Source organism: Sphaerodactylus townsendi, linkage group LG10 (genome assembly GCF_021028975.2).
Source record: "Sphaerodactylus townsendi isolate TG3544 linkage group LG10, MPM_Stown_v2.3, whole genome shotgun sequence".
Lineage (NCBI taxonomy): Eukaryota > Metazoa > Chordata > Lepidosauria > Squamata > Sphaerodactylidae > Sphaerodactylus > Sphaerodactylus townsendi.
In genome coordinates, this window is record NC_059434.1 from 19,819,831 (window position 1) to 19,845,472 (window position 25,642).

General features: G+C 44.4%; 1 protein-coding gene across 1 annotated transcript in view; it reads left to right on the forward strand.

The window, feature by feature from the left end:
• LIMCH1 (LIM and calponin homology domains 1) overlaps nucleotides 1–24,659 on the forward strand; it is a 231,448-nt gene extending 206,789 nt beyond the window's left edge. The window contains exons 21-33 of the mRNA XM_048509079.1: nucleotides 198–349; nucleotides 1,263–1,368; nucleotides 3,815–3,843; nucleotides 5,505–5,588; nucleotides 8,570–8,662; nucleotides 11,300–11,404; nucleotides 12,363–12,499; nucleotides 14,080–14,195; nucleotides 14,967–15,090; nucleotides 15,352–15,429; nucleotides 17,080–17,188; nucleotides 18,808–18,910; nucleotides 23,985–24,659. Coding sequence (XP_048365036.1) covers nucleotides 198–349; nucleotides 1,263–1,368; nucleotides 3,815–3,843; nucleotides 5,505–5,588; nucleotides 8,570–8,662; nucleotides 11,300–11,404; nucleotides 12,363–12,499; nucleotides 14,080–14,195; nucleotides 14,967–15,090; nucleotides 15,352–15,429; nucleotides 17,080–17,188; nucleotides 18,808–18,910; nucleotides 23,985–24,010 — 1,262 coding nt within the window. The 3' untranslated portion in view covers nucleotides 24,011–24,659. The remainder of the gene's footprint in view (nucleotides 1–197; nucleotides 350–1,262; nucleotides 1,369–3,814; nucleotides 3,844–5,504; nucleotides 5,589–8,569; nucleotides 8,663–11,299; nucleotides 11,405–12,362; nucleotides 12,500–14,079; nucleotides 14,196–14,966; nucleotides 15,091–15,351; nucleotides 15,430–17,079; nucleotides 17,189–18,807; nucleotides 18,911–23,984) is intronic.
• The last annotated feature ends 983 nt before the right edge of the window (nucleotides 24,660–25,642 follow it).

Here is a 25,642-nt window from a genome sequence, read left to right on the forward strand (position 1 = left end):
CTGACCAATCAGATAAACATGTTTTATTCTGTTAGTTTCGGCTGGCTGTACTCTTTCTAGAACGAGCGGCCATCGCTGACTGAGTCTTCAGTTTATGTGTCATTTCTGAGGGGAAGAAACTTCACCCACCTGGAAAAATTAGTGTGGCGTGGCTGATTTAAATATTTCATGTTATGTTTGTCTTTTGGGCCCCTTAGCGGAGTTAACTTCGGATCGTAAAGATTTCAGCGCAGCCGCTTCATGTGCCGGTCCTACAGTAGCCACTGTGGAATTCTCCTCCCTCAGTAACCACTCCAAGGAGATGGGGTCAAATGAACTGAAGGAACCCGAGGCGCCAGGTGTTCAGAAGGTACCAAGGAAGACTACAAAATGACTATGAAGGAAGCTTTGCTAAGTTGCGCGTTCTCTTTCCATCGTCTGAAGGGGGAACTTGCTCACTGTTCACACAGGAGATTGTGTACCTACCAAGCAGAGTTCCCTAGCTCAAAACACACACACATGATGCAGCTTTATATTGTGTCAGACCTTTGGTCCATGTGGTTCAGTCTTATCTGTTCTGGCTAGGAAAAGCTGAGGGTTTCCCTGTCACATGCTACCGAAATCTTTTAACTGGGTTACCAGGAATTGAACCTGGGACCGTCTACATGCAAAGCGAATGTATTACTGATAAGCCTCAGCCCCTCCCATAATGTCACATGACATTATCTCACCCTGTCAGACCACTTGTCAATCAAGGTCAGTTATTGTCCACTCCGACTGACAGCAGCTGTCTGGTATTGAACTTTGTATTTTAGACATGGAGAGCAGAAGCTAAGCCTCTCCCTCTTCATCAAATTTATTATTATTATTATTGTTGTTGTTGTTGTTGTTGTTGTTGTTAAATAGACCGCCCTATCCCTGAAGGGCTCAGGGCGGTGTACAGTAAAACCAATAACAGACAATATTACATAGTGTAACAAAAAAGGCAAAAGTGCATTAAAATGCATTAAAACAGTAGCAACATCATAACACACAAAAACCCATATATTAAACCCATATTTTTGACCTTTTACTTGGGCAGGGGGAGTGATTTTAAGGGCTCTTCTTGGTTTTTTTCCCTGTTACTGGCAAACGTGTGTATTTTCATATTTGTTATTATGGGATTTACTTTGTGATGTTATATGTCAGCTACAAATTGATGCCCTTTCCACCACCAGTTTTCATATGTTGACCATTTGCTGTTGTCTTGGTGCTGACACCTGTTCTTCAAACCATTGACTTAGGTCATGCCCTTGGAAGCTCCTGAACAAGTTGGGAGCATCGTATATCGGTCTCTGAACAAGACTCCTGAAATGAGCCAAGCTGTTTTGCAGAATTCTACCTTTCTAGGTAAGCTAACAGGAATGTGGTTTGCATTCGCTCTGTCTCTACCTGACCTCCTCACAGCGTGGTTATGGGGATATGATGGGGAGGTTTAGCCATGTGCTCTGCCCTTGAGTCTGGTGTGGTGGTTAAGAGCAAGTGGACTCTAATCTGGAGAACCGGGTTTGATTCCCCACTTATCTGGTGGACACTTATCTGGTGAATTGGATTTGTTTCCCATCTCCTCCATATGAAGCCTGATGGGTGACCTTTGGCTAGTCAAAGTTCTTTGGAACTCTTAGCCTCACCTACCTCACAAGGTGTCTGTTGTGGGGAGAAGGACGGAAAAGGAGTTTGTAAGCAGCTCTGAGACTCCTTACAGAGAGAAAGTCAAGGTGTAAATCTAAACTCCTTCTCTTCCTATTCTTCTTCTTCTTGGAATAAGGTCAGGATAAAATATGCACAGGGAGGAAGATTATGATACTGAACTTCTATTCAACACTTTAGAATGTTAATGCATGCATTATCTCTGTAACCCCTTGCAACAACCAGACTACACATTACAGAGGGGAAACTGAGGCAGAGAATGACAGGTAGTTACTGAGAAGTTATAGGGACTGGGCTTCTCTTGACAAGTGTTCCCACACACAGCTTCTATGCTGTAGTCCACACCTTTCTCATTGTTGACAGTGGCTACGATATGTGCCACAGTTGGTTTGCCAATAATATTCCTGACTCAGCAACATAACACACAACTGAGCAGTGAGAATTATTTTGGAGAAAGGTGCACCTTTTCCCAGGTCAGCACTGCGCTGAAGTGGAGGGGACACTGTTGGGGTTCAAAGTCATGGCTGTGGCCGTGTCATGTGGATTCTCAGAAGGGAGCCCCTTCGAAACACGGGTTCCTCGGTTTCTATTCCCTGCTTTCTCCAAACTAAATGCACATCAGATGGGCTGCAAAAGTATGAATAATGTAATGGAAAAATAACTGACCGGTCATAAGAAAGCATCAAATGAGCACGTTATAATTTGCATATCCTCTTGCCCCATCTGTTTCCTGGAATAAAAATATTTTTGCTGTTGTCTGAAAAATTCCAGCTGTGCTCTCGATTTATCTTGATCGGGGTAGGGAACCTGCGGCTCTCCAGATGTTCAGGAGCTACAATTCCCATCAGCCTCTGTCAGCATGGTCAATTGGCCATGCTGGTAGGGGCTGATGGGAATTGTAGTTCCTGAACATCTGGAGAGCCGCAGGTTCCCTACCCCTGATCTTGATGGAAGGGGGCAAGCAGCCAGGCAGCTTTTGCATGTTCTTTGCAGTCTTCATTGGCTTCCTTTCACACTGTTGCCTTTCTTGTTTCTGTTCTGCCGTCCCCTCTAGCGTCCCCCACCGCTGCCAGTGTTCCACTTAAGGTTCGGAACTCCTGGCGGCGCCACCAATTTTTCTTGCAGTCAGGTAAACGATGGCCTTGGGTGTCACCATCCCTCTCGCCGCTCTGAGTAGATGCCTTTTTAAAAACATGCCATAAGCAACAGCGTGGTCCCTCTCCGTTCTCCTTGCTGTGGTAGAAAGTTGCTACTCCTGTTGCCCAGTTGACAAAGAGCTTCTATCCAATGCATAGTGGTTATCAACTACTGCTTGATGGTTTCACTCCAGAGTATCCTTAAAATGTGGAGATCAAAAACATTTCACCCAAAATGTCAGGGCTCTGTTGATAATTGTGGTACTGGAATAGATTAATCCCTTTTCCACATGGTACAACATAGAGGAGAGTGAGAAATTAGACATGTTATATTCAGATGTTGCTAATGCCTGTGACCAAAAGCAGTAGCTGTTGGAGCCTATGCTCTGCCTCAGAAAAAGATGTGAGTATGGCCAGTTGAGGTGCAGCAGTTGAGAAAATTGTATGCTTCCGCATTACAATATAGTCCCGAGCGAAGAAGAGAATTATCATTCATTTTTTACACACTGCCTTTGTCAAAACCATTATTTTGCGCACTATTGAACATGGTATGTTGTATAATTATACTGAATGCCAAAGTGTATTTTTTAACTTCCAAACGGGTAGAGACAGGGGAACAGGGCTAGGTAGGCACTAGGATTCAGACGGAGCATTCTACAACAAAGAAGGTCTGGCATGTTGAATTCTGTGGCGGAAGAATACACAATCCTACTAATATCTTTTTCTGAAACAGACTATAGTAGTAGATTTAGACTCTAATGTACATGGATGTTAACTCTTATTTCTGTGTTTAGAAAGTTCTGTTATTGAAGAAGGATACAGTCTGCCTGTTAGATTCCTCTGGATCTGTGCTTGTTTAATATGTCCATAAATTATTATGTAAAGTACTATAGTATTTAGATGACTTCTTTCTGTGATCCAAATTTGGTTTTACGGTTTTCTAAGGAAATAATATGCAACCGGCTTATATTTCAGAAAGTTTAACTATAACCTGTTTCACTTTCCAACAGCCAACACTGAAAGCAATGAGAAGTCAAGCGTAAGTTTCTTTTTAAAAATTTCTTGGAGTTGTTAAAAGTTTCAGGATTAGGGACGTGCGGAACCTTCATTCTTCTGAGATTTCCATCTAGGTACAACTCTCAAACACATCTTTCTACTCAGGGTCCAACACCTTGGAGTAGATAGCCTCACCAAAGTCTGCTGGGCATTGACTTTGATGTGAAACATTTTTCTTTGTGGATGTGCATCCATGATAGTGACATCCCATATGCATGTGTACAGATTCTCGTACTGCAGCAGTAATGTTGTGAGAAAGAGAACGACCACATCCCCATTTTCCTCCAGTCTGTGGTTCCCCTCCCCCTCTTTTCTTCTCAAGGGGCTTCCTTCTCCTCAGGCTTCTCCCTCAGGGGCAAACTGGCCTTTGCGTTTAACCAAGACATTCCCATTGGGCCACTGGCCTTTGCATTTAACCAAGATATTCCCATTGGGCCACTGGCCTTTGCGTTTAACCAAAACATTCCCATTGGGCCACTGGCCTTTGCGTTTAACCAAGACATTCCCATTGGGCCACTGGCCTTTGCGTTTAACCAAGATATTCCCATTGGGCCACTGGCCTTTGCGTTTAACCAAGACATTCCCATTGGGCCACTGGCCTTTGCGTTTAACCAAGACATTCCCATTGGGCCACTGGCCTTTGCGTTTAACCAAGACATTCCCATTGGGCCACTGTCCGGAAGGCATCACTAATAGCCAGGAGCAAGCTGATCCAAGTGGCTCTGTGGTGTTGGCAGAACTGCGGGGTTCCCTTGGCTTGTAACCAGACTGTGGCATTGCCGTCATTCCCTCAGACTAATTCCCTCAGACGTCATTCCCTCTGAACTAAGCAGATCCATTGGCACAGCCAGCCCCACACGAGCCACTTGGCTCAGTTGGTGCAAGGCTTTTATCAGTGTCAATATTCATTGTGGTCGTAGATCATCATAAGGTAAATAAAATATAACCAAAAAGATAAAATGTTTTAAAACTGTAAATATACATCTAAAGGAATCTAGTGGTGAAAAGAAAATTGGGGGCAGAAGAATGTATGGAAACATACAACAATAGTTTTGATAAAAGCATAAGGATTAAAAAGAAACAAAAGCTTTAAAAGCTATTGAAAGGACTATAAAAAGCTATAAGAAAGGGGATAGGCATAGAGGAACAATAAAATTGTTGAATAAGAGGCTATCTCGGTCAGATAATTAAGTCTGCTTTGTAACACAGGCCATCCTGTGGTGTAAGTCAGGAGCTTGGTAACACTATGGCCCCTTCCACACACGTAAAATAATGCGTTTTCAAACCACTTTCACAACTGTTTGCAAGTGGATTTTGCCATTCCGCACAATTTCAAAGAGCACTGAAAGCAGTTTGAAAGTGCGTTATTCTGCATGTGCGGAATGAGCCTTAGTGTTATGTCAGGTTTGGTATACCAGGGTTGTTTTAACATCCCAGTCCACTCCTGTTATCCACAAAGTCTCAAGATGGATCAACTGATTTGAAAGAATTCTGGATTATTTCTAGGCACAGGACTTTCTAGATGAGTTTTATTTATTCATTTATTGTTTTTTAAAAGCCAACAGCTGAAAACAGTTGATTGTAACGTAGATATTTTCTGGAACGTGTTGTCATATTTTAATGGCCTCTGTCATCTTACCTCAGCGTTTTGGTGGCTGGTCTTGGGATCCTGAAGAAGAACGGAAGCGACAACAGCGATGGCAATATGAACAGGAACGCTTACTTCAGGTAACTTCCGTTTCCTTGTGTCCTACTCTTCCTCCGAGGAGGTTGATGTTGTGTTCACGGGCTACCCTGCTTTGTCCTCACAAGAACTTTCAACTCAGTGGCTTCTGAAGCCATTGTTCACCAGGCTTAACAGTTGCTTAATGTCTTCTCTTCCTCATCTGCTGGTGGGCACTGGCGTTGACCACCATTTCCCCTCTCTCTGCCATCCACTCTTGCTCCTATGCCCAGGGGGTGGAGTGGAAGATTGACACGGAGCAGTGATCCTCAGATCTAATGTTCATTATCCTGCTCCAAACGGATCAACACTAGTTATACATTAGGTTTGCAAGGGCTCTATTGAGTTTGGGGAGGATGAAGGGCCACCAGGGAGGAAACACCACAGGGTCATTTTGGAACCCCTGGAACTGGTGCTGTGCAATAGGATGTATTGTTGTTCAGTTGTTACTTCTTCTGGAACAAATATTAAAGCCTTCTTTCTGTAAAGGTAAATGATTATGGGCATACTTTGAACAGTGGCCCCTAGTTCTCAGACCAGATAGCAAGAAGTTAAAGACAGAAGCTCCACAGGTCAGCAGAAACTGTGGCCATTGTTACCCCAAGCTAAACTGCTGGTTGCTCTAGAGCAGGGGTCTCCAACCTGTGGCCCTCCATATGTTTATCGACTATGATTCCCATCTGCCCCTGCCAGCATGACCAATTTAAAAACTTCTGAAAGCAAAGCAATACTTTTTGAGATCCAAGGATCATCTTTTATCTGCAGGCTGCAACAGGAGCCTCTTCTTAATATTTTCTCTCATAACACCACTTTCTTTGTCTTCACCCTCTCTTTTCCTAAACACCTGTATTTCCTTTTTCCTAAACACCTGTATTTTAACGTTTCTCTTTTTTGAGAAATTTTTGCTGAAAAGAGAAAAGAAAATGACAATGGAGGTATCTTTACAACTTGCCTTGCATCAGGGTGTAACCCACTTGCAAGGCAGACTGTTACATGAATGAAGGGCTGTTGCTTTGATTTCTGACACTGGAAATAAACTCTTGGAACATTCAGGGTCTGATTAGATGATATGTTAAATGTGAGTTGGGCGAAACCCCATCCCAACTTGCATTTAACGTGAGATCTTAAAAATAGTAGGGGAATTAAATCATCTCCTGAGCAGAATATAGTGGCAAGAGGAGCTTTGTTATTCCATTCATTCATTCATTCATTCATTCGATTTATACCCCGCCCTCTCCTGAAGGGCTCAGGACAGCTAACAACAAATAAAAAACTAAACAACAACAAAATATTAAGCAATAGCAAATCAACAAATCCAGCAGCAAAGCAATTACATCAATAACCTTATCCATTTATCAATTATCAGCACATCACCAATTATGGTGAACATCATAACCTAATAACAAAGACATCATAACATAACAATAGCATCATAGACATAACAGCATAACAGCAAAAATGTCAACAAATATAACAATTGCAACATTATAGTATAATATAACAATGACATAATATAACAATAATACGACATCTTTAATAACAAAATCAACAGGTATAATATATTGTCGAAGGCTTTCACGGCCGGATTCAATTGGTTCTGGTGGGTTTTCTGGGCTGTGTGGCTGTGGTCTGGTGGATTTTGTTCCTAACGTTTCGCCTGTATCTGTGGTTGGCATCTTCAGAGTTGTATCACAAAGAAAAGTCTGTTTCACACTGTGTCTAAGTGAGAAGAGAAACTTTAGTGTGGTATATTGTCCATGTCCCAGGGTGGGGAACCAGTCATTAAGTGTTTGGGTGGAACTTGCTATGCAAAGGTGTGGTTGAGTGCATTGTATTGCGGGTGGGGTTATCAGTCCATTTTTTAAGTACTGGGAGCCTGGCAAAACCCACCTGCAATACAATGATAACCCCACCCGCAATACAATACAGTGTGAAACAGACTTTTCTCTGTGATACACCCCTGAAGATGCCAGCCATAGATGCAGGCAAAATGTTAGGAACAAAATCCACCAGACCACAGCCACACAGCCCGGAAAACCCACCAGAACCAGGTATAATATAATTACAGAATAAATAAACATAGATAAATATAGATGGCGATTTCAACTACAACGTAACCTAGGACTAAACTACTGCCACTGCAGTGCTAGTATGATACACTATAGACTATGCTAAGGCTAGTAATTCCCCTTACCCAACATTACCTGCAACTACTAGCAATAGACAAAAATTCCTAACTAGATGCTAACACTACCTGAAAATACACTTCCTTCCAATTCAAGGTAGAACAAAATGTAACAAAGAACACGGAGCTGCTGCCAAAACGGCAGCCCATACTGAGCACGCTCCCCCCTTCCAAAACATCTTGTCCAGTGTAGCCTGTCCATATGCCATTGTAGTTTGTATTTCTCTGTTCACATCTACACATCATTGACCACTATTAGTAGGAACAAGTGCAGAATTTCCATTTGTGCGGGAGATCTTGCACAAGCGTAAACCCAAGAAAAGGCCGCAATAACTGCTTGCACTAAATCATAGTTACTGTATCTCCAGCTGGGTTTGAATTGGCACAAGATTTTCTGGGCACTATAAAATATAAGGGAAGGAAGCATTAGGTATAACGCAAAATCCTGTGTAAATGGAACTGTGCTTAGCCAGTTTACGTTCCTGCTTGTGCAACACTGAAGCCAAGCAATAGTGTCAATGGAATGGGGTAAGTGGGGGAAGAAAATTCAGGACATGGCTGCCATTTTCAGTGGCAGTACTGAATAATCCATCGTTTTACATTTAATTCCTATAGATAAGCCAAATATTATTATCTGGAAATCCGCGTTACCTGTTAAAAAGCCTGATAAATAACAAATGTGTCTGAGAATACGTTTTTGGCCTGCAGCTCTCTCTCGGGTCCAAGGAATTGAAAAAAAAGAAGTCTCCTTTCGTTCAGCCATATTTCTTGTTTAATAGCTTATACTGGCATTTTACACAGGAAAGGTATCAGAAAGAGCAGGACAAGTTGAAAGAAGAATGGGAAAGGGCCCAAAAAGAAGTAGAAGAGGAGGAGCGCAGATACCACGAGGAGGTACATGAAAGAGGCAGAGATACTGGTTTTTTAATAATATTTTTATTGATTGTCTGAAATGTAATTGAACAGAAAAAAAGAAAATACAGCTACCAATAAACTCTCTTTCTCTCTTTCTCTCTCTCTCTCTCTCTCTCTCTCTCTATCTATCTATCTATATCTATAGATATATATAAACTCTAACACATTGGATCTTAAAATTACAAGACGAATATCATTCAGAGAGAACATTACATAGCTTTAAAAACTGTTACCTCCTAACCTTTAGTTTCAAAACAGGAATAAGTATCTAATAAGCATTTACTTATAGCTTAATCAATTAGAAATTAATATTCTTACTATTGTTATTATCCTTGCATAATCAATTTAGCCTCAAGAAATACAGTTCCCATTCCTCATCAAACTCTTGTCTTGACCATCTGCAAGAATGGTTAACTTGGCCATTGTAGCATATTCTCTACCTTTGTCTTCCCAGAGTTCTGTGTTAAGAGCTCTTTCAGTTTTCCAATGGGATGCAACTGTTACCTTTGAAGCCGAGGCAGAGAGGTGGGCTGCCTTGATTCATAGGCAAGAGGGCAGCTACCTTTTTTTTCCCTTTCCTTTTTTTCTGCTGGAAAATTGCTTTGGTCAGTTTGAGTTCCATCTGTTTTGAGGACTGATAGCTTCTTTCTTAGAAGATAATGCATTAATTTTGAAATTAACCTTTTTCACGATTGAATTAGTAAGTATATGGCAACCCTTTCAAATGCCTAATACTATAGACATATTTTTAAAGGGCTGTTGGTAATGCTGGTAGAAATGCTGTCAAGTTGCAACCAACTTATAGCAACCCCAGTAGGGTTTTCAAGGCACGGGATGTTCAGAGGTGGTTTGCCGTTGCCTGCCTCCGCATCACAACTCTAGACTTCCTTGTTGGTTTCCCATCCAAATGCTAACCAAGGCTGACCCTGCTTAGCTTGTAAGGTCTGATGAGATCAGTATAGCCGAGGCCATCCAGTTCAGGGTCAGGGCGTTTATTAAAATCTACAAAATTAGCATATCTTGTAAGAAAACATATCTTGTGGGGAAAAATGCTTGCTAGTGATATTCAAAGGAAATGGTTGTTTTCTGTGATACTATGGCCCCTTCCAAACATGCAGAATCCTTTCAATCTACTTTCAATCCACTTTCAATCCTCTTTGCAGCTGTGCGGAATAGCAAAATCTACTTGCAAGCAATTGTGAGAGTGGATTGAAAGTGCATTATTCTGCAAGAATTAATGGTACAACAGTAATTTAGTATCAAAAAGACTATTTGCTCTGATACCTAAATGGCACTTCCTTGCTCAGAGGCGGCTAGCCACTAAGTGTCAGGGAAATGCTTTGCATTAACATCACAAATCCAAATCCAAATCCAAAACCTTTATTAGGCATAAAACTGGTGTGAGTCAAGAATTTCAAATACAATAAGAAGATCATTATTGAACATCACAAATCTGAGCTAGCATGACCTTTGCTCTCATCCAGCAGGGCGGTGGTATTAGTTGTTTTTCCAGTTGTGTTTTTACTTTCACGTATTTAACATGTCGGTGGAAGGAGAAAGGAGGCATTGTTGACAAACAGTATCGTCAACAGTCAGCATGGGGTATTTTGTCATTTCATTTGGCGGGCACATTACAACATCTGGATAGCAGCTAAGATGCTAGTAAAACTTTATACCTACCTGACTGTCCATCATCAAATACTTTTTGATGACCAGTCATTACTTAATCAGAATAATAGCTTCCCCGGCTACCACGTTGTACCGCTGTACTTAGATGCTCATTAGATCTGTCTTCTGCAAAGTGGACTGTCTAGACTTGGAGCCGAGCGCCTATGCATCCAATTTTTCTATGCCGAATTTCTGCAGATTTTGCATTCTGTTGTTAGAAATTTCAGAACGAGAGGCCAAACCATGCCTTTGGGTTATAAGTATGGCAGCACATACAATTATGAATATGAATTATCTTCTTTATCAGCACTGGTAATTAAGCTTCTTTTTTAGCACGTGGTAAATAAGAATCAAAGTAACTTGTTATTTCTCCTGAAAACACCCCAGACCCTAGGTTCAGAATAGATTATCACCAATATGCTTACCTTTGGTAAATTATTTGAAGACCAAAATTGTGGAGACACGCATTTTAGTGCCTGTTTTCAAAATCTGGAATGCCAAATAATATATAATTTTGTAATCAGAATTAGGGTGGCAAAGGTGAATGAACAGAGGCAAAGGAAGCAAAATACCCAGCAGGGTGAAGCAGCAGAGATTATTAACTGTAAGGGTTTAACTAGTAGCTGCAGATTACTCACCTTGGTTTATGGATGGTTCTGACAAAAGGACTGTACCATATCAGAGAAGGACGCGCTTGAATCAATCCTTGGGCAAGTACAGGGGTCTGCAACCTGCGGCTCTCCAGATGTTCATGGACTATAATTCCCATCAGCCCCTGGCCATGGTGGCAGGGGCTGATGGGAATTGTCGCCCATGAACATCTGGAGAGCCGCAGGTTGCAGACCACTGGCCTAGTAGTTACTGACTGTGGAATTGTGGGACTGCCTTTATGCTTCTTCCTCATAGATTTTATCTGAGGTTCCATCGATAATCTTCTTTTTTCTTTAGGAACGCAGGATCATTGAGGACACTGTGGCTCCATTCATGGCCACTTCAAACTCCACCGAACCCTTGTCCACGTTCTCCTCTGTGACCGATGCAAATGGGGCTATGGTGGGTTCTACTGGGAACTACTGGAACATAAAAGAGAAGCAAGGCTGTTTAAAGCTGGTTTTTCTAGAATATATAGTGAAATCTTAAGAGGATCCAAGAACAATGGGAAAAGCAGTTGTTGGCTGAGCTGAGTTATTCAAAAGTAGCCTTCACTTTAAACGCATAGTTTGGGAAATTAAGAACATAAGAAAGAGCCTGCTGGATCAGACCAGAGTCCATCTAGTCCAGCACTCTGCTACTCACAGTGGCCCACCAGGTGCCTTTGGGAGCTCACATGCAGGATGTGAAAGCAATGGCCTTCGCTGCTGCTGCTCCCGAGCACCTGGTCTACTAAGGCATTTGCAATCTCAGATCAAGGAGGATCAAGATTGGATTTTTTTTCAAGCCCAACCCGGCAAATTAATGGAACTTAAGCAGCCAGCTGAGGTTTGGATTGCATATGGCTTTTAAAAAAAAGTAGAAAGCTCCATTGTGTAACAACTGTGGCTCAATTCGTATTTCATAAAACCTACTGTCAAATCACAATTGAATATGCTCAAGCGTTGTGTTTTAGTAGACAAACTACGGGTTCCAATTGTTATCGGAATCCGAAGCCACGCGTGAGTGCATTTGCAAGCATGGTTTCTGCGAAGTGTGGTTCGGTGGCTATATCTATTGACAAACCACAATTGTGTTCATTGCACTGCTTCCAGACATTATCACACCATGGAAGCAAGAAATGAACTTGTGAAGCCGAGGACTGAAAAAATGGAGAGCAGCCAAGCATCTCTACCCCATAGATTGCTTTTTATGGAAATGAAAGTCCCAGGTTGGGGTGTGACTTAAGTTCTAATCCGCTTTCCTTCATGTATAGTAATTCCACAATACTCAGACACTCTGTACACTTTTTATGGGGTTTATTTGAGAACCAAGATTTGTGTCTATAATAATCTTCTGTTGTTCTCTCTCTCTCCAACAGAACGTGCTAGATGCGAGCAACTCTGAAGAGATCGATCAGCAAATGGAAGACAAAACATCGAAGAAAGGGCTTTGTGGACAGGAAGACATGCCCTTTTCAAAAAACAAAGAGTATGAAGGGTGGAAGGAAAATATGAGGTCTGTGTAAAGCATAGTGTTCCATGGGGGGAGGCGGGGCTGTCCTGCACAGAAGCGACTTCAAGTGTTGTGTATCATTAGAATGCAAAAGCCCTGTTTCCGATTAAATGAAGAAATGCGGAAACATGAAATGTGTTGTGTTGGCACTTTCTGTTCCTTCTGCATCATTGCTACATCATAACCTTCTCCGAGAGAGAATTCACACATGCATATCCCTCCACTCAATGACTCGGATCCAAATTTTGCTTTCCACCACTATGGATGTGCATTTCCACTGGTAGAAATGGGGAGTAATTTTAATCAATTTTCTCCTCCCCCCCAAAAAAAATATCCCTCATTTCGTCCAGTTCTGTTGGAGGGGGGCGGGACCTCTGAGTGCATCATTTAGAAATGGCACAATGAGTTGCAATGCAAGAAGGGTGGTGTAAAAATTGCCCCCTTGTCTGAGTTCCACTGTTACTTCTTTCAGTCCTAGCCAGCGAATGGATCAAAAATCCACTTTCATGTCTGAAACTACAGTCAGCAGATCGGAGACCAAGCAGACAAGTGTCGGAATAGGATGTTGTGGGTTTTCTGGATTGTATTGCCATGTTCCAGCAGTATTTTCTCCTGCATCTGTGGCTGGCATCTTGAAGACCCGCAACATCCTAGTGCAGGGATCTGCAACCTGTGGCTCTCCAGATGTTCATGGACTACAATTCCCATCAGCCCCTGCCAGCATGACCAATTGGCCATGCTGGCAGGGGTTGATGGGATTTGTAGTCCCTGAGCATCTGGAGAGCCGCAGGTTGCAGACCCCTGTCCTAGTGATTCTGGCCTTGAAAGCCTTCGACAATTCAAGTGCCTTAATATCACAGCATACTCAGCGCTGTCCAATGGAGGCAGTTTGTTGGTCCATTTGTGATTTGCCAGATGATTGAGTGATGTGAATCAGCTTTCATTAAGCTGTCATCATAAGGTTATGTCTTCATTTGTTTCTAAGGTCATACTGAGGAATTCTGCCTCTTAGGCAGTATTAGACAGATGCCCATTCCCCGTGAACAAGAAGAGGGTGCCTATTCTATAGGAACACTCTTCCACTTACTGTGGCTTGCCAGCCACAACTACTGCACTCTGCATGCACATACACCCACTAGTTTCTGTCCCCTGTGCAGATCAAAGGAGAGTCTATCATTCTGCTTGCTATTACTAGCATGTTTGTTACTGAACGGGTTAGAAGTGTCAGGTGAAGCTGTATCTGGAAGCAGAGAAACAGAGTATCTGGTCCCAAAAATATAGACCTGTTGGGTTGGATCCAGACTCAGTTTTCCAATGGCAGAATGAAATTTTCCTGCAACTCCTTTCCCACTGAATCCCACTGATCTCCACAAACTCCTGCTTCTGGGGGACAGGGGACCCCAAGGAATGACAGGAAAGGGGGGGACGGTCTGCAGCAGAACGGCAAGATTGGTGAAAATTGCCAACCTGGTTTGGATCCAAACCCATTTCTGCATCTGCTCATTGGTAGCTAATACACGTGCCTTATTATTAAGCATTTGCAACTTTAATTTGTTATTGTTTCTGCCTTTCTTTGTAAGCAGCATAAATAAACTTGGCTATCTAGAAGCAAGTCATCCGAGAGGAAGTGAGCCGGATAATCTGACAGCCGTGCTAGGGTGCAAACCTCCAACCAGATTGACTTTGCCATTATGTCAGGGTATGTAAAGATGTTTTTAAAAATTCTCCTTCAAACTAAGTCCATGGATGCCACACAGAGGAAGTACCTCTGAATGTCTCTTGCCTTGAAAACCCTATAGCACTGATGGCGAACCTATGGCACGGGTGCCAGAGGTGGCACTCGGAGCCCTCTCTGTGGGCACGCGCACACAGAGTTTGTCATGCGGGGCTGAAAATCACCCCTCCCCCAGGACACACATCTAGGCTGGCTGGGCCACTGAGCATGACGTGCGTGCACCGCGGTGAGCAGAGAGGACTGGGCTGGTGGGCCTGGTGCCTTTGCTCCAGGTGGCTGCTGCCTGGGGGTGGGGGGGCGCAGAGGAGGCAGAGATGCTAGAGAGGCACAGAGCGGTGCGCGCGGGACTTGCTGGAGGCTAGAGCAGGCTGGCCCCTGCTTGAGTGGGTGGGGCAGAGGAAGAGGGAGCCAACCGGTTTTTTCTAAACTAAAACCTCAGCATTCAGGTTAAATTGCTGGGTTGCCACTTTGTGATAAATAAGTGGGGTTTGGGTTGCAATTTTGGCACTCGGTCTTGAAAAGGTTCGCCATCACTGCCCTATAGGTTAGTTGTGACGTGACAGCAGTTTACACCACCAGAGAAAAGGCTGCCTTGTCATCTGACAGCCATAACAATATATTTTAAGAGGTTCATATAATTTTAAGAGGCTTTACACAGAGCTGCATTTTAAAATGTGTCTTTCGAGTGGCAGTTTAACCCCTAACTATGTGCTTCCTTTGGATCTTTCTTTTCAGAAGTGCCACAGACTCCACAGTTATTAACTAAACAGAGCCCACATTTCTCAGACACAAGACAGCAGACTTCACCCTCGGAGAATAATTTAGGTTTGCCAGACAGTTCCATGAAAGAAATTAGGAGGTAGGTGATGCCAGCATGGTGTAGCAGTCACCGTTCTCTCAGAACTCTGCCAACCCCACCTACCTCACAAGAGGTCTGTTGTGGGACGAGGAAGGGAAAGGAGTTTGTAAGCCACCTTGAGTCTCCTTACAGGGGAGAAAGGCAGCATATAGATCCAAACTCTTCTTCTTTAGCTATAGATCCTGTTTACCATTTTCTGCTGAAGGGCAGAGCTTTTCCTGTTAACATGACACCACTGTTCTTTTCTCCCTTGTACTTCAGGGCACGCTGTCAAGAGAGTTTCCGGACTGAACCACAATCGCCATGTTCTCTGGCAGTGCAAAGCCAGTCACTCAACAGGTATGGGAAGTCCTATGAGCTGATTCACTGCTTTGGCAAAGTTATGATTGCCAACCAAGATTTCCTGTTTGGTGACGGCACTTGATTTCACTTCCTTTCTTGCAGTGTAATTCTAAGCAGAGGCAGACCCTTCTAAGTGTGTTGCATGAGCGTAGAAGGTTGTAACTCTGCACAGGATTATACGGCAGCCTACTTAGGTTCTTAGGAGCTGTGTGGCATAGTGGTTAAGTGCTTGCACTGCCACTCACACGGTCAGGAGTTTGAGCCCCCTGTGGGTTAGATATCCTGGCAGCTGGCTCATGGTCAACTCAGCCATCCATTCATTTCTTGGTCAGTAAATGAGTACCTAGCTCATAGCTAGGGGAGAAAGCAATGGCAAACTATCCCACAAAAGAGGCTTGCCTATGAAATCACTGCTTGCAGGGGTACCCCAGGGTCGGACACGACTGAGGGGGAAATTTTACCTTTACCTTTACTTAGTTTCTTAAACATATTTCCTGCATTGAATTTTTATGACCTGGTTTTACAAGCAGTCAGAGCTTTCTTTAATGGCACTTTCAAACATGTAGTCTGAGTCCTGCAAAAGATGGTTGACCTAAAATTTAGATTATTTCTCTGGTTGATTTAGCTGTAGCATCCTCATAATCCATCACGAAAATGGAATGCCTAGAAATGGCTCTTGTTAGACATTGGATGAGTTGATAAGTAAACACAACTGTCATATTCTGTTGTGTGGATGCTTTATTGAGCTCTGGATCCCTGCCTATATATTGAGAGAAGAATGACATGGAATTCACACAAAGTGTGCAATCTGCTCATTGTCCACATTGGGGGGGGGGGGGGTCTAATAAAATATATATATCTCCCATGTATAGAGATTTTCCTATACATTGGACCAGTGTTTCCCAACCTTTTCGAGGTCAGGGTACCCTTGACCTCACTCTTCATATCTCACGGTACCCCTGCCACCGCCCCCCACCTTCCCTTCCCATTGCTCCTGCTTGCCACCCCCCACCTTCCCCTCCCAGGGAGAAGGGAAGCACTGGGGGGGGGGTGGCTGCTGACTTTGCGGCAGGCCCTGCCCCATGGGCCAGCTCCATGTCCTTGTTGGCACAGGTGGGAGACATCACAAAAATGAGAGGGGGGGCGGTAGTGTTGCCGTGGTACCCCTGGGACATGCTCACGGTACCCCAGGGTACCACGGAACCCTGGTTGAGAATGGCTGCATTGGACTGTTCCCTGTACTCTAGCTTCTGTACTCAAATAAAAAAAAACTATTGCAGAAAAGCAGGTTTGGGAGCCATGGCATTACTAAGGCCCCTTTCGCACATGCAGAACAATGCACTTTCAATTCACTTTCAATCCACTTTGCAGCTGGATTTTACTGTGCGGAATAGCAAAATCCACTTGCAGACAATTGTGAGAGTGGATTGAAAGTGCATTATCCTGCATGTGCGGAAGGGGCCTGAGTTAAACCCCATTGTCCGGACACTGCTAATATTTTCATTCTTAGCAGGGGCTTATTCTTACTGTTTGTCAAAGACACCGAAGTTTCTCACTGCAGAATCCGTTCCACACATTCACAAAGTACCCGCAGATCAATCAAAGCAACCCTGAACACTCAAAAATATTTGTTCTCTGTCTTTTTAGGTCTGTCAGTGGAAGGAAGCTCTGCTCTAGCTGTGGACAGACTCTGGGGAAAGGCGCAGCCATGATCATTGAGACCCTTAGTCTTTATTTCCATATCCAGTGCTTCAGGGTAGGATTTTATAATACATTCTACTTGAGTAAAGGTTGCTTTCCATGTTACCTTATTGTTCTGGAAAGAAGCTCCTCCTCACTGGAATGTCTAGTACAGCCTTGCATGTGGAGAGCTTCTGAGCCAGCACCAAATGTTTTCAGAAGGGCTCTGTGTGACAAGCCACCCTGGCAGCAGTGGCATACCGGGCCTAAATGGCGCGTGGGGGCATGACCGCCCCCCTGCCTGGCTCCCCGTACCCCACTTATGGGAGCCAGCAGGAAAGACGGGGCTCAGAGGGCGGCTCAGATGGGTGCTGCAGCGGCTGGCTCCTGGGGTAGCCTGCGCCATGGCGCCCGCCTGGGCCACCCACCGCAGCACCCTGTCCTCTCGGCCTCCCTACAGGCCAGCTTCTGCCCTCCACAGGGGCCAGTGCCCCCCCGCCCCATGTGATGAAACAGTGTGTGCCTGGGGACATGGGATACGCCATGTCCCCATTAGCGGTAAGCAGTGGTGGGATCCAAAAATTTTAGTAACAGGTTCCCATGGTGGCGGGATTCAAACTGTGGCGTAGCGCCAATGGGGCTAAGCGGGGCACGACGGGGGCGTGGCCGGGCATTCTGGGGGCGGGGCATTCCTGGGCGGGGCTGTGGCAAGGACGCAGCCACTGCGCTGGTCCTTGGGCGGGAAACGAATGCACGCAGGCGCAGGCTGCCACGCATGCCGGTGCACCTGCTTCAAGTTCTGTGCACTAGTGCTGAGAGGAGGGGCGTAACTAAGGCAAAAATCACGTGGCAAAATCACCAATTAGTAACCCCCTTTCGGCACACACAAATAATTAGTAACCTACTCTCGGGAACCTGTGAGAACCTTCTGGATCCTACCTCTAGCGGTAAGCTACTACCTAGCAGGGTCATATCCAGGTTCTAAAGTTAGGCGGAGCGAGCACATAAAGAAAGACTCCATGACACATTCCAAGTAGTGGTGCAGGCCAGAGCCTGGAGAGGAAGAGCCCGACCCTAGAGACGGGGCTTGGACTGGAAGTGGAGGGGGGGATTTTTGAAAAGGTGCCAAAAATGTCACTCCCCTTGTGCCCCCGTTATCTATGCCACTGCACCCTAAGGATTCACAGGGGCATTTCCATGAATGGAAGGATTTCTGCCTGCTGTGCACAACTTTCTTGCCTCTCCCTCCCTCTGCAGCCAAAAATGCCCCCAGAAATGTTGTTCTTGAGTGACAAGGGACCCACAGGCTGCAGTGAATAGGTGTGTGAGTGCGAAAATTGTGCTACACAAGGAAAAATCTTGCCATCCATGGGAACACTGTTGTATCCCACCTGTTAGAGACTTGAGACCAGTACTTCCTACCATGTGGATAAAGTTATCATAAAACTGGCCCTTCTTTTTCTGTCTGAATAATGAAGCCCACACCACATACTTGCACAGCTGGCGGATTGATTCATTCTTCCCAGCAAGTTCTGGCAGTTGTCATGTTCAATGGGATGGGAGAATAAGCTGAGCATTCCTGGTCCCTTCGCCAAAACACTTTCACGGTTAAGCTGATAGAAAGTCAGTGTCCGCTTGGGATGTGGACGTGCCCCGCCAAGTCCCTCACTGTATCCACTCTCTCTTGCCAAATAGTGTGGAATTTGTAAGGGTCAGCTTGGAGACGCAGCCAGCGGCACAGACGTCCGGATTAGAAACGGTCTTCTCAATTGCAACGATTGTTACATCAGATCCAGAAGTAAGTAGCAAATGGCTTTCTCGATTTGATGTGGCCTGTTGTTGCTTTTTCTTTGATGTTTCTGCGCTGAATCCTGCAGCTGTTTACAAGCCTGTCTAACACAGAGGCCTGTTTTAGACATAATACAAAACCATTGCTTGTTTTAACCGTGGTTAGTTTGTGAAAACCAGATGCCGCAGAAATGCCGTTGCTCAGCCCCCATGTCTCAGTAGCCAGGGAGCATTGGAGGGCATTGCCAGGATTAAACCTGTATTTGTACATCACTCAAAACCATAGCTAAGCCTAACTGTGGTTAATGAACCAACTTCGAACTATGGTTCCAGATCCTGGTTTGACAGACTCTAAATAGCCATCGTGGCATTCAGATGAGCACGCTTAACTAGCTGGTTAGTTTTGCAGGTTGTCTGAACTGAGTCATACCCTTGCCCTGATTTCATGTCCTTCGAAAACACTTGGTATCTGAGCCAAATTTTCCACACACAAAAATGGCACTCCCGAATGCTCTTCTGCTTTCTTTTTTGAAATCGTGCAAGGGGATTGTTAACATACTTTACAGATCATTCCGTTTGCACTAGAGATTCCTTCTCCTTTTCAGTTTCATTCATGGCTGGAAGAAATAGATGTACTCAGACACTCGATAATCAGTCCCAGAGTTGATGGGATGTTAATTTGGTAGGTGAGCAACCTGATTTGCTCTCTCCGCATCCCTAAAAATGGCACATGGAAGGGGATACCAGTATGGGCATAATGACACAGAGCAGGCTTTTCCCAGCAGAAAGTAGCGTTACCAAGGCAGGCTAAGTGCAGCCACAACAGGCTTGGCACAGCAAAGGAAAACACCACACCACAAACTGAATGTACTTCCAAGAAGACTTTATCTTAGGTGCAGGTATTTACAGTGTAGACACAAATCAGCAAACAATTGGACAGCATGCTCCGCAGCAACTCAAAATTCCCTAGACACAGCATACATGTACAGGCTCTACTTTTATACACCAGTTAGCCTATCACAGTGAAGGTCAGTGATCTGGTTTGAACTAGTTCTGTACAGTTACATCTGGTGCTTCTTCAAACAGTAGCTGTCATTTAGATCATTTTGATCTGTCTGCTCACAAGATGTATACCAGTTAACTATATTCCCTGACACATAATCTGTCTGCATTGATATGCGTGGCGTAGTGGTTAAGTGCTTGCACTGCCACTCACACGGTCAGGAGTTCAAGCCCCCCCCACCCGGTGGGTCAGGTATCCTGGCAGCTGGCTCATGGTCAACTCAGCCATCCATCCATTTCTTGGTTGGTAAATGAGTACCTAGCTCATAGCTAGGTGGTAAAGAATAGCCGGAGAAAGCAATGGCAAACTACCGCACAAAATCAGCTTGCTGATAAAATCACTGCTTGCAGGGGTACCCCAGAGTCGAACACGACTGAAGGAGAAACTTTACCTTTTACTTTGGTAGGTGAGCAACCTGATTCTCTCTCTCTCTGCATCCCTAAAAATGGCCCATGGAAGGGGATACCAGTATGGGCATAATCTGTCTACACTAATATGATGAAAGAATGGTCAGGATGATGGTAACTTCAAGGGTGTTACAGAGTAGACACTCCACTTCCTGCCCCTTTGTTAGCTTTGACACTGGCACAATCTGTGAGGAATAGATGGAGAAATCTGCCAGCTTCTGCAGGTCTTGGCTTTGATGGGGGTGTATTTCCTTTCCAAAATCAGTTCAGGCAGCTCAGATGGGATGGAGACTTGATATCAGCCCACTTGTGTAAAAAATTTGCCACTCCCCACTGGCTCACTGCACTGTGCAAGAAGAACCCAGAGTAAGTTTTTGGGCTACACCAGGGGCGTCCAACTCTGGCCCTTCAGGGGTGTCCCAACTCTGGCGCTTCAGATGTTCATGGACTACAATTCCCAACAGCCCCTGCTGGCATGGCCAAGCAGAAGAGTTGGGACACCCCTGGGCTACACCTTTTCCAGTATTCCTCCTGGACCAGTAATCCTTCTTGCGAGGGGAAAGATTTCTGCCTGACAGCCCAGATCAAGGCTATCCATAACTTCAGTCCTGAGCACGTTATGAGTAATGAAAGCAATCACAGCAAACGTATTGTTTGTGGGAAACACTTTCTGCTGTTCTACAGAGGGGAAGAATAAGAAAGACAAGTCCTAGACCCTTTCCCCACTTACCTTAAGCCCCGCGCTACTTTCCTCAAGTAGCACGGGGTCCCAGGGCACTCCCCACTACAGGGGCAGCGACAGCGCAGCCGCCCCGATGCTGCCGCTCTCGCACCCCCTCAGCGCGCATAATTCCTGGCGCTCCTCAAAATGGCGCCTTTTGATGACCCCGTGCAGAGCGCGGGGTCGTGGGGATGCCCAGGCGCTCGCCAGAGATGCCGCGCGCTGAGAGCAGCACACAGCAAAGCGTGGTCAAAGGTGTGTGGGGAAAGGGCCCTACATAGCAGCTTTTGTGGCTCAGAAACAGTTCCTCTTCCAGAAAAATAGAGGGCGCTGTTGTACAGCATCTCAGTGTGTACAGCTCCTGTCGTTCTGGTTAGCTGTGTTATTTTCCCAGATGACTAGAAATGCAGAAGCAGCTATTTAGATAACATAGATTTGATCCCTTTAAACCTTCATTTGCCTGTGTGACTTGGCCTCTTGGGCCCTATCACTCCCAAAGGCTGGAGAGGCAACAGGTAAGAGTGGTCTGCTGGAAGATTACCTGTTGCCTCCTGCTTGCTGAACAAGGGGAACTTTGGTTGAATCCTGCAAGACATCTTTAAGGCAGGATGTACTCTGGATGTCTTTTCTCACGTGAATGGGGTCTTCTGACGTAGCATTCTTGCTTGTTAAAAGGTCTGGAATCCATGCCCTACGAGGAGAAACGTAGGGAGCTGGGTATGTTTAGTTTGGTGAAGAGAAGGTCAAGAAGGGGACATGATAGTCATGTTTAGATATTTGAAAGGGTGTCATGTTGCAGAGGGAGCAAGCTTGTTTTCTGCTGCTCCAGAGTCTAGGACCAGGAATAATGGGTTCAAGGTGAAAGAAAAGAGATTCCACCCAAACCTCTGGAAAAACTTCCTGTCAGTAAGGGCTGTTCGAAAGTGGAATGCCCTACCTCAGAGTGTGGTGGAGTCTCCTTCTTTGGAGGTTTTTGAACAGAGGTTGGGTGGCCATCTGTCAGGAGTGCTTTGATTGTGTGTTCCTGCATTGCAGGGGGTTGGACTTGATGGCCCTTGGGGTCTCTGTGATTCTGTGAAATTTAAACTAAACTGACAAATTGTGAAGATTCTAGATTTTTTTGTTAAAGGAGCTCACGCAAGATTGGAGTTGGACCACCTGTAGGTGAAATAAACATATAACCTAAAAATGTAAAATAGTAAAACAATTTACTTACTGTTAAAAGGATTGTGTAATTGATTTCCAAGGCTTGGAAAACTTGCAAAGGGTTCCCTATTTACTCCGGAGTCATCTGTGCCTATGGAATGTACATTCTCCAGTACCTATCTTACTGTTAATTGTCTGTGCACAAGACTGATACCAGAGGATGCAAGCATATTAATTTTTCTTCACAAAATGAGTAGCAGTACTAATAATGTATAAGAATATGTGTTGGGCTAGATCAGGGATCTGCAGGTTGCGAGCTTGCTGATGTTTAAACAATAATGTTTTGATAGTTTGAATGTCTGCTTTATTTTTAAAAAAATTAAATCCCTAGCTTCACAGAGATGGCAAACCTATGGCACTCCAGATGTTCATGGACTACAATTACCATCAGCCCCTGCCAGCATGGCCAATTGGCCCTAGAACATTTTTGTGCCACCAGAATAATTGCCGTGGTTCCCGATTTGGAAAACTTGACTATATTAAAGCTCTGTGTGCAGATCTTTTGCAAATTTATTCAGCATATCCAGGACCACAAAGCCCACAGTGTTAGTCAATTCACACATTTGATACCACAGATCGGGTTTGGGGTCTTCGTTCGCTTTAACAGTCAGACATGAGCTGCAGCTTCTCTTCAATTCCCACGCATGTAACTCCGGATTCAGATCAGAATCAAAATTCATGTGGAAAAGGGTCTTTGTCTCTCCTCATGCCACTTTCCTGACTTGAAGTGGTGTGGGGTGGCTATTTGGCTGTCTGGGAAAACCCTCATGGATTCCGACCTGTGTGCTCTCTGATACTTTGACCTGGATAGCCCAGGCTAGCCTGATCTCATCAGATCTCAGGGCACTTCCGCACATGCAGAATAATGCACTTTCAATCCACTTTCACTGTTTGCAAGCGGATTTTGCTATTTCACACAGTAAAATCCAGCTGCAAAGTGGATTGAAAGTGCATTCTTCCACATGTGAGAAAGTGCCCTCAGAAGCTAAGCAGGGTCCGCCCTGGTTAGTGCTTGGTGGGAGCCCACCAAGGAAGTCCAGGGTCACTGTGGGGAGGCAGGCAGTGACAAACCACCTGTGAACATCTCTTGCCTTGAAAACCACAAACCAGCTGAAACTTGACAGCAAAAAAAAAAAAATTCTCTGAACGCTGTGTGCTAGGGTGCAGAGAATGGGAATTAATGCATTAGAAGAGAGCTCAAGCAACCTGTAGGCTGTTGCTCAATCCCTAATCTCCATTTTAGTCATGAGCAGCCGTGGCGTAGTGGTTAAGAGCAGGTGCACTCTAATCTGGAGAACCAGGTTTGATTCCCCGCTGTGCCACTCAAGCTGTGGAGGCTTATCTGGGAAACTAGATTAGCCCGTGCACTCCCAACACACGCCATCTGGGTGACCTTGGGCTAATCACAGCTCTTTGGAGCTCTTTCAGCCCCACCCATCTCACAGGGAGTTTGTTGTGGGGGCAGGGGGAGGGAAAGATTGTGAGTCTGCTTACAGGAGAGAAAGGGGAGAGTATAAATCCAAACTCTTCTTCTTCTTTTGTTTATCCATTTAGGATAGGATATAGGCAGGCGGATCTCAGAGGGTTTTCTCCCCCAAAGCATACCTGTTAGCAACTATGTGGTTTCTGAGACAGTTAATTCACTAAATATCCCTTTCTTTTTGTGTGTGTGTGCCTATATATACAGCTGCTGGTCAGCCAACAACTTTGTGACATGGATCTTTGTCTTGCTTATAAAAGTACTCTGCAAGAAGGAAGGTCATGACTGCTCCTACGGCTGCTTCTGGACAATCACTCATAAGAGCTTCTCCCCACAGACTTTGCGGCTCTCGTCTCATCTTGAAAGGCTGGCATAAAAGATTACATCAGCTCCTTTCCAATGCAATACCTATTTTCCTTCCTTAATTCACTTGCATTATGTGTATGAGGTGCATCTCTGGACACTTAGCTCCCTTTCATCCCACGAGGCGCGCTCTGGGCTGTCAGTGATGCGTGGATGCAGAGCCTGCTGTTTTTCTTTTTTCTTTTTTTCTTTTCTTTTTTGGCAAGTAACAAGGAAATAAAGATGCAATAAAATCTGCTCTGTTTTAATACAACTAGGAACCGGGGTGTTTTACGTTTACACAACCTTTGTAGATGTTCTGTAATATGCCAACGTATTAATCTATTTAGGTGCATTTGGGGGGGGGGAAACGAGCATCATAAAAAGTGACTTTTCTGTTTATTATTAAAGCGGTAACTTGTGTTTTTTTTATATACAAAGACACTACTTTGATAAAACATACTGTAATTCTACGACGTTTTACTATATTACCTTCAGTGGAGGGTAGGAATTCTATGAATAAATTATTGCTTTAATCAAGCAATTGGTGTGTGCATAAGATAATGTTCCTAATGATAACAAAAAATATATTTTTTCCCAATGAAGGTCTAGCCACTAAACTTGTATAATAATACCTGCATTCATCAGGTATGGTAATACCTGATTGCATATGACCAGGGTTGGCCACTTGGCAGCCTGTAAGGCAGAATAGTTCCTTGAAGCGACAGACGTGGCCTCTAGTGGCCCTTTCCCATTTTAATCAAGAGTGACAAAAATAGTTGTCCAGAGATTCACTGATAGTACAATCTCTGTCCTTTGGAGTCTGTGTATGATGGCCCCAGTGTACATGCATTGCAACTTGGAAAGCTTTCCCGCTAGGCAGCACAGATGAAGTAAAATAATTTGGCACCCAGCTCTCAATGGTTATGAGGAGATTATCATAAACTTCTGGCACCTGCCCATTGGCTGGAAAATAGAACAACCAGCCAACAAATAGGAAATCCTTCTTAACAGCAGTACTGTGAAACTACGTAATGCAGATGCTCCCCACAGTGTGCACAGGGTCAACCTACAAGCCAAGGCAGTGATGGGGAAAGACCCACGTGACCTCACACTCATCATCATAGCATCATCATAGCAAGCCTTTATTGGCATAGACAACAGTACAACAATAATAAAAAATGGATTAAAAAGCATATACAATACAGGAAATAAATATTAGGGCGAAGGAAATCTACTGGCGTTTAGTAATTTCCAGGAGAAAGTCTGCCACTATCATACAGAGAGAAGGATCAGGATTGTCCAACAAGTAGTGTAATCTAATTAAATCGGGGAGATGGGGTAAATGTAAAGGAGTGAGATTCACATACTTGGATCTGATTTCCTTGAATCTGAGACAGTGTAGTAATTGGTGGGCCAGAGATTCAACTGAGCCATCGTTACATGGGCACAATCTTTTAGCCTTTTCTTGCTTATTAAATCTGCCATGCAACAAGGCAGAAGGCCTAACATTAAGCCTGGCG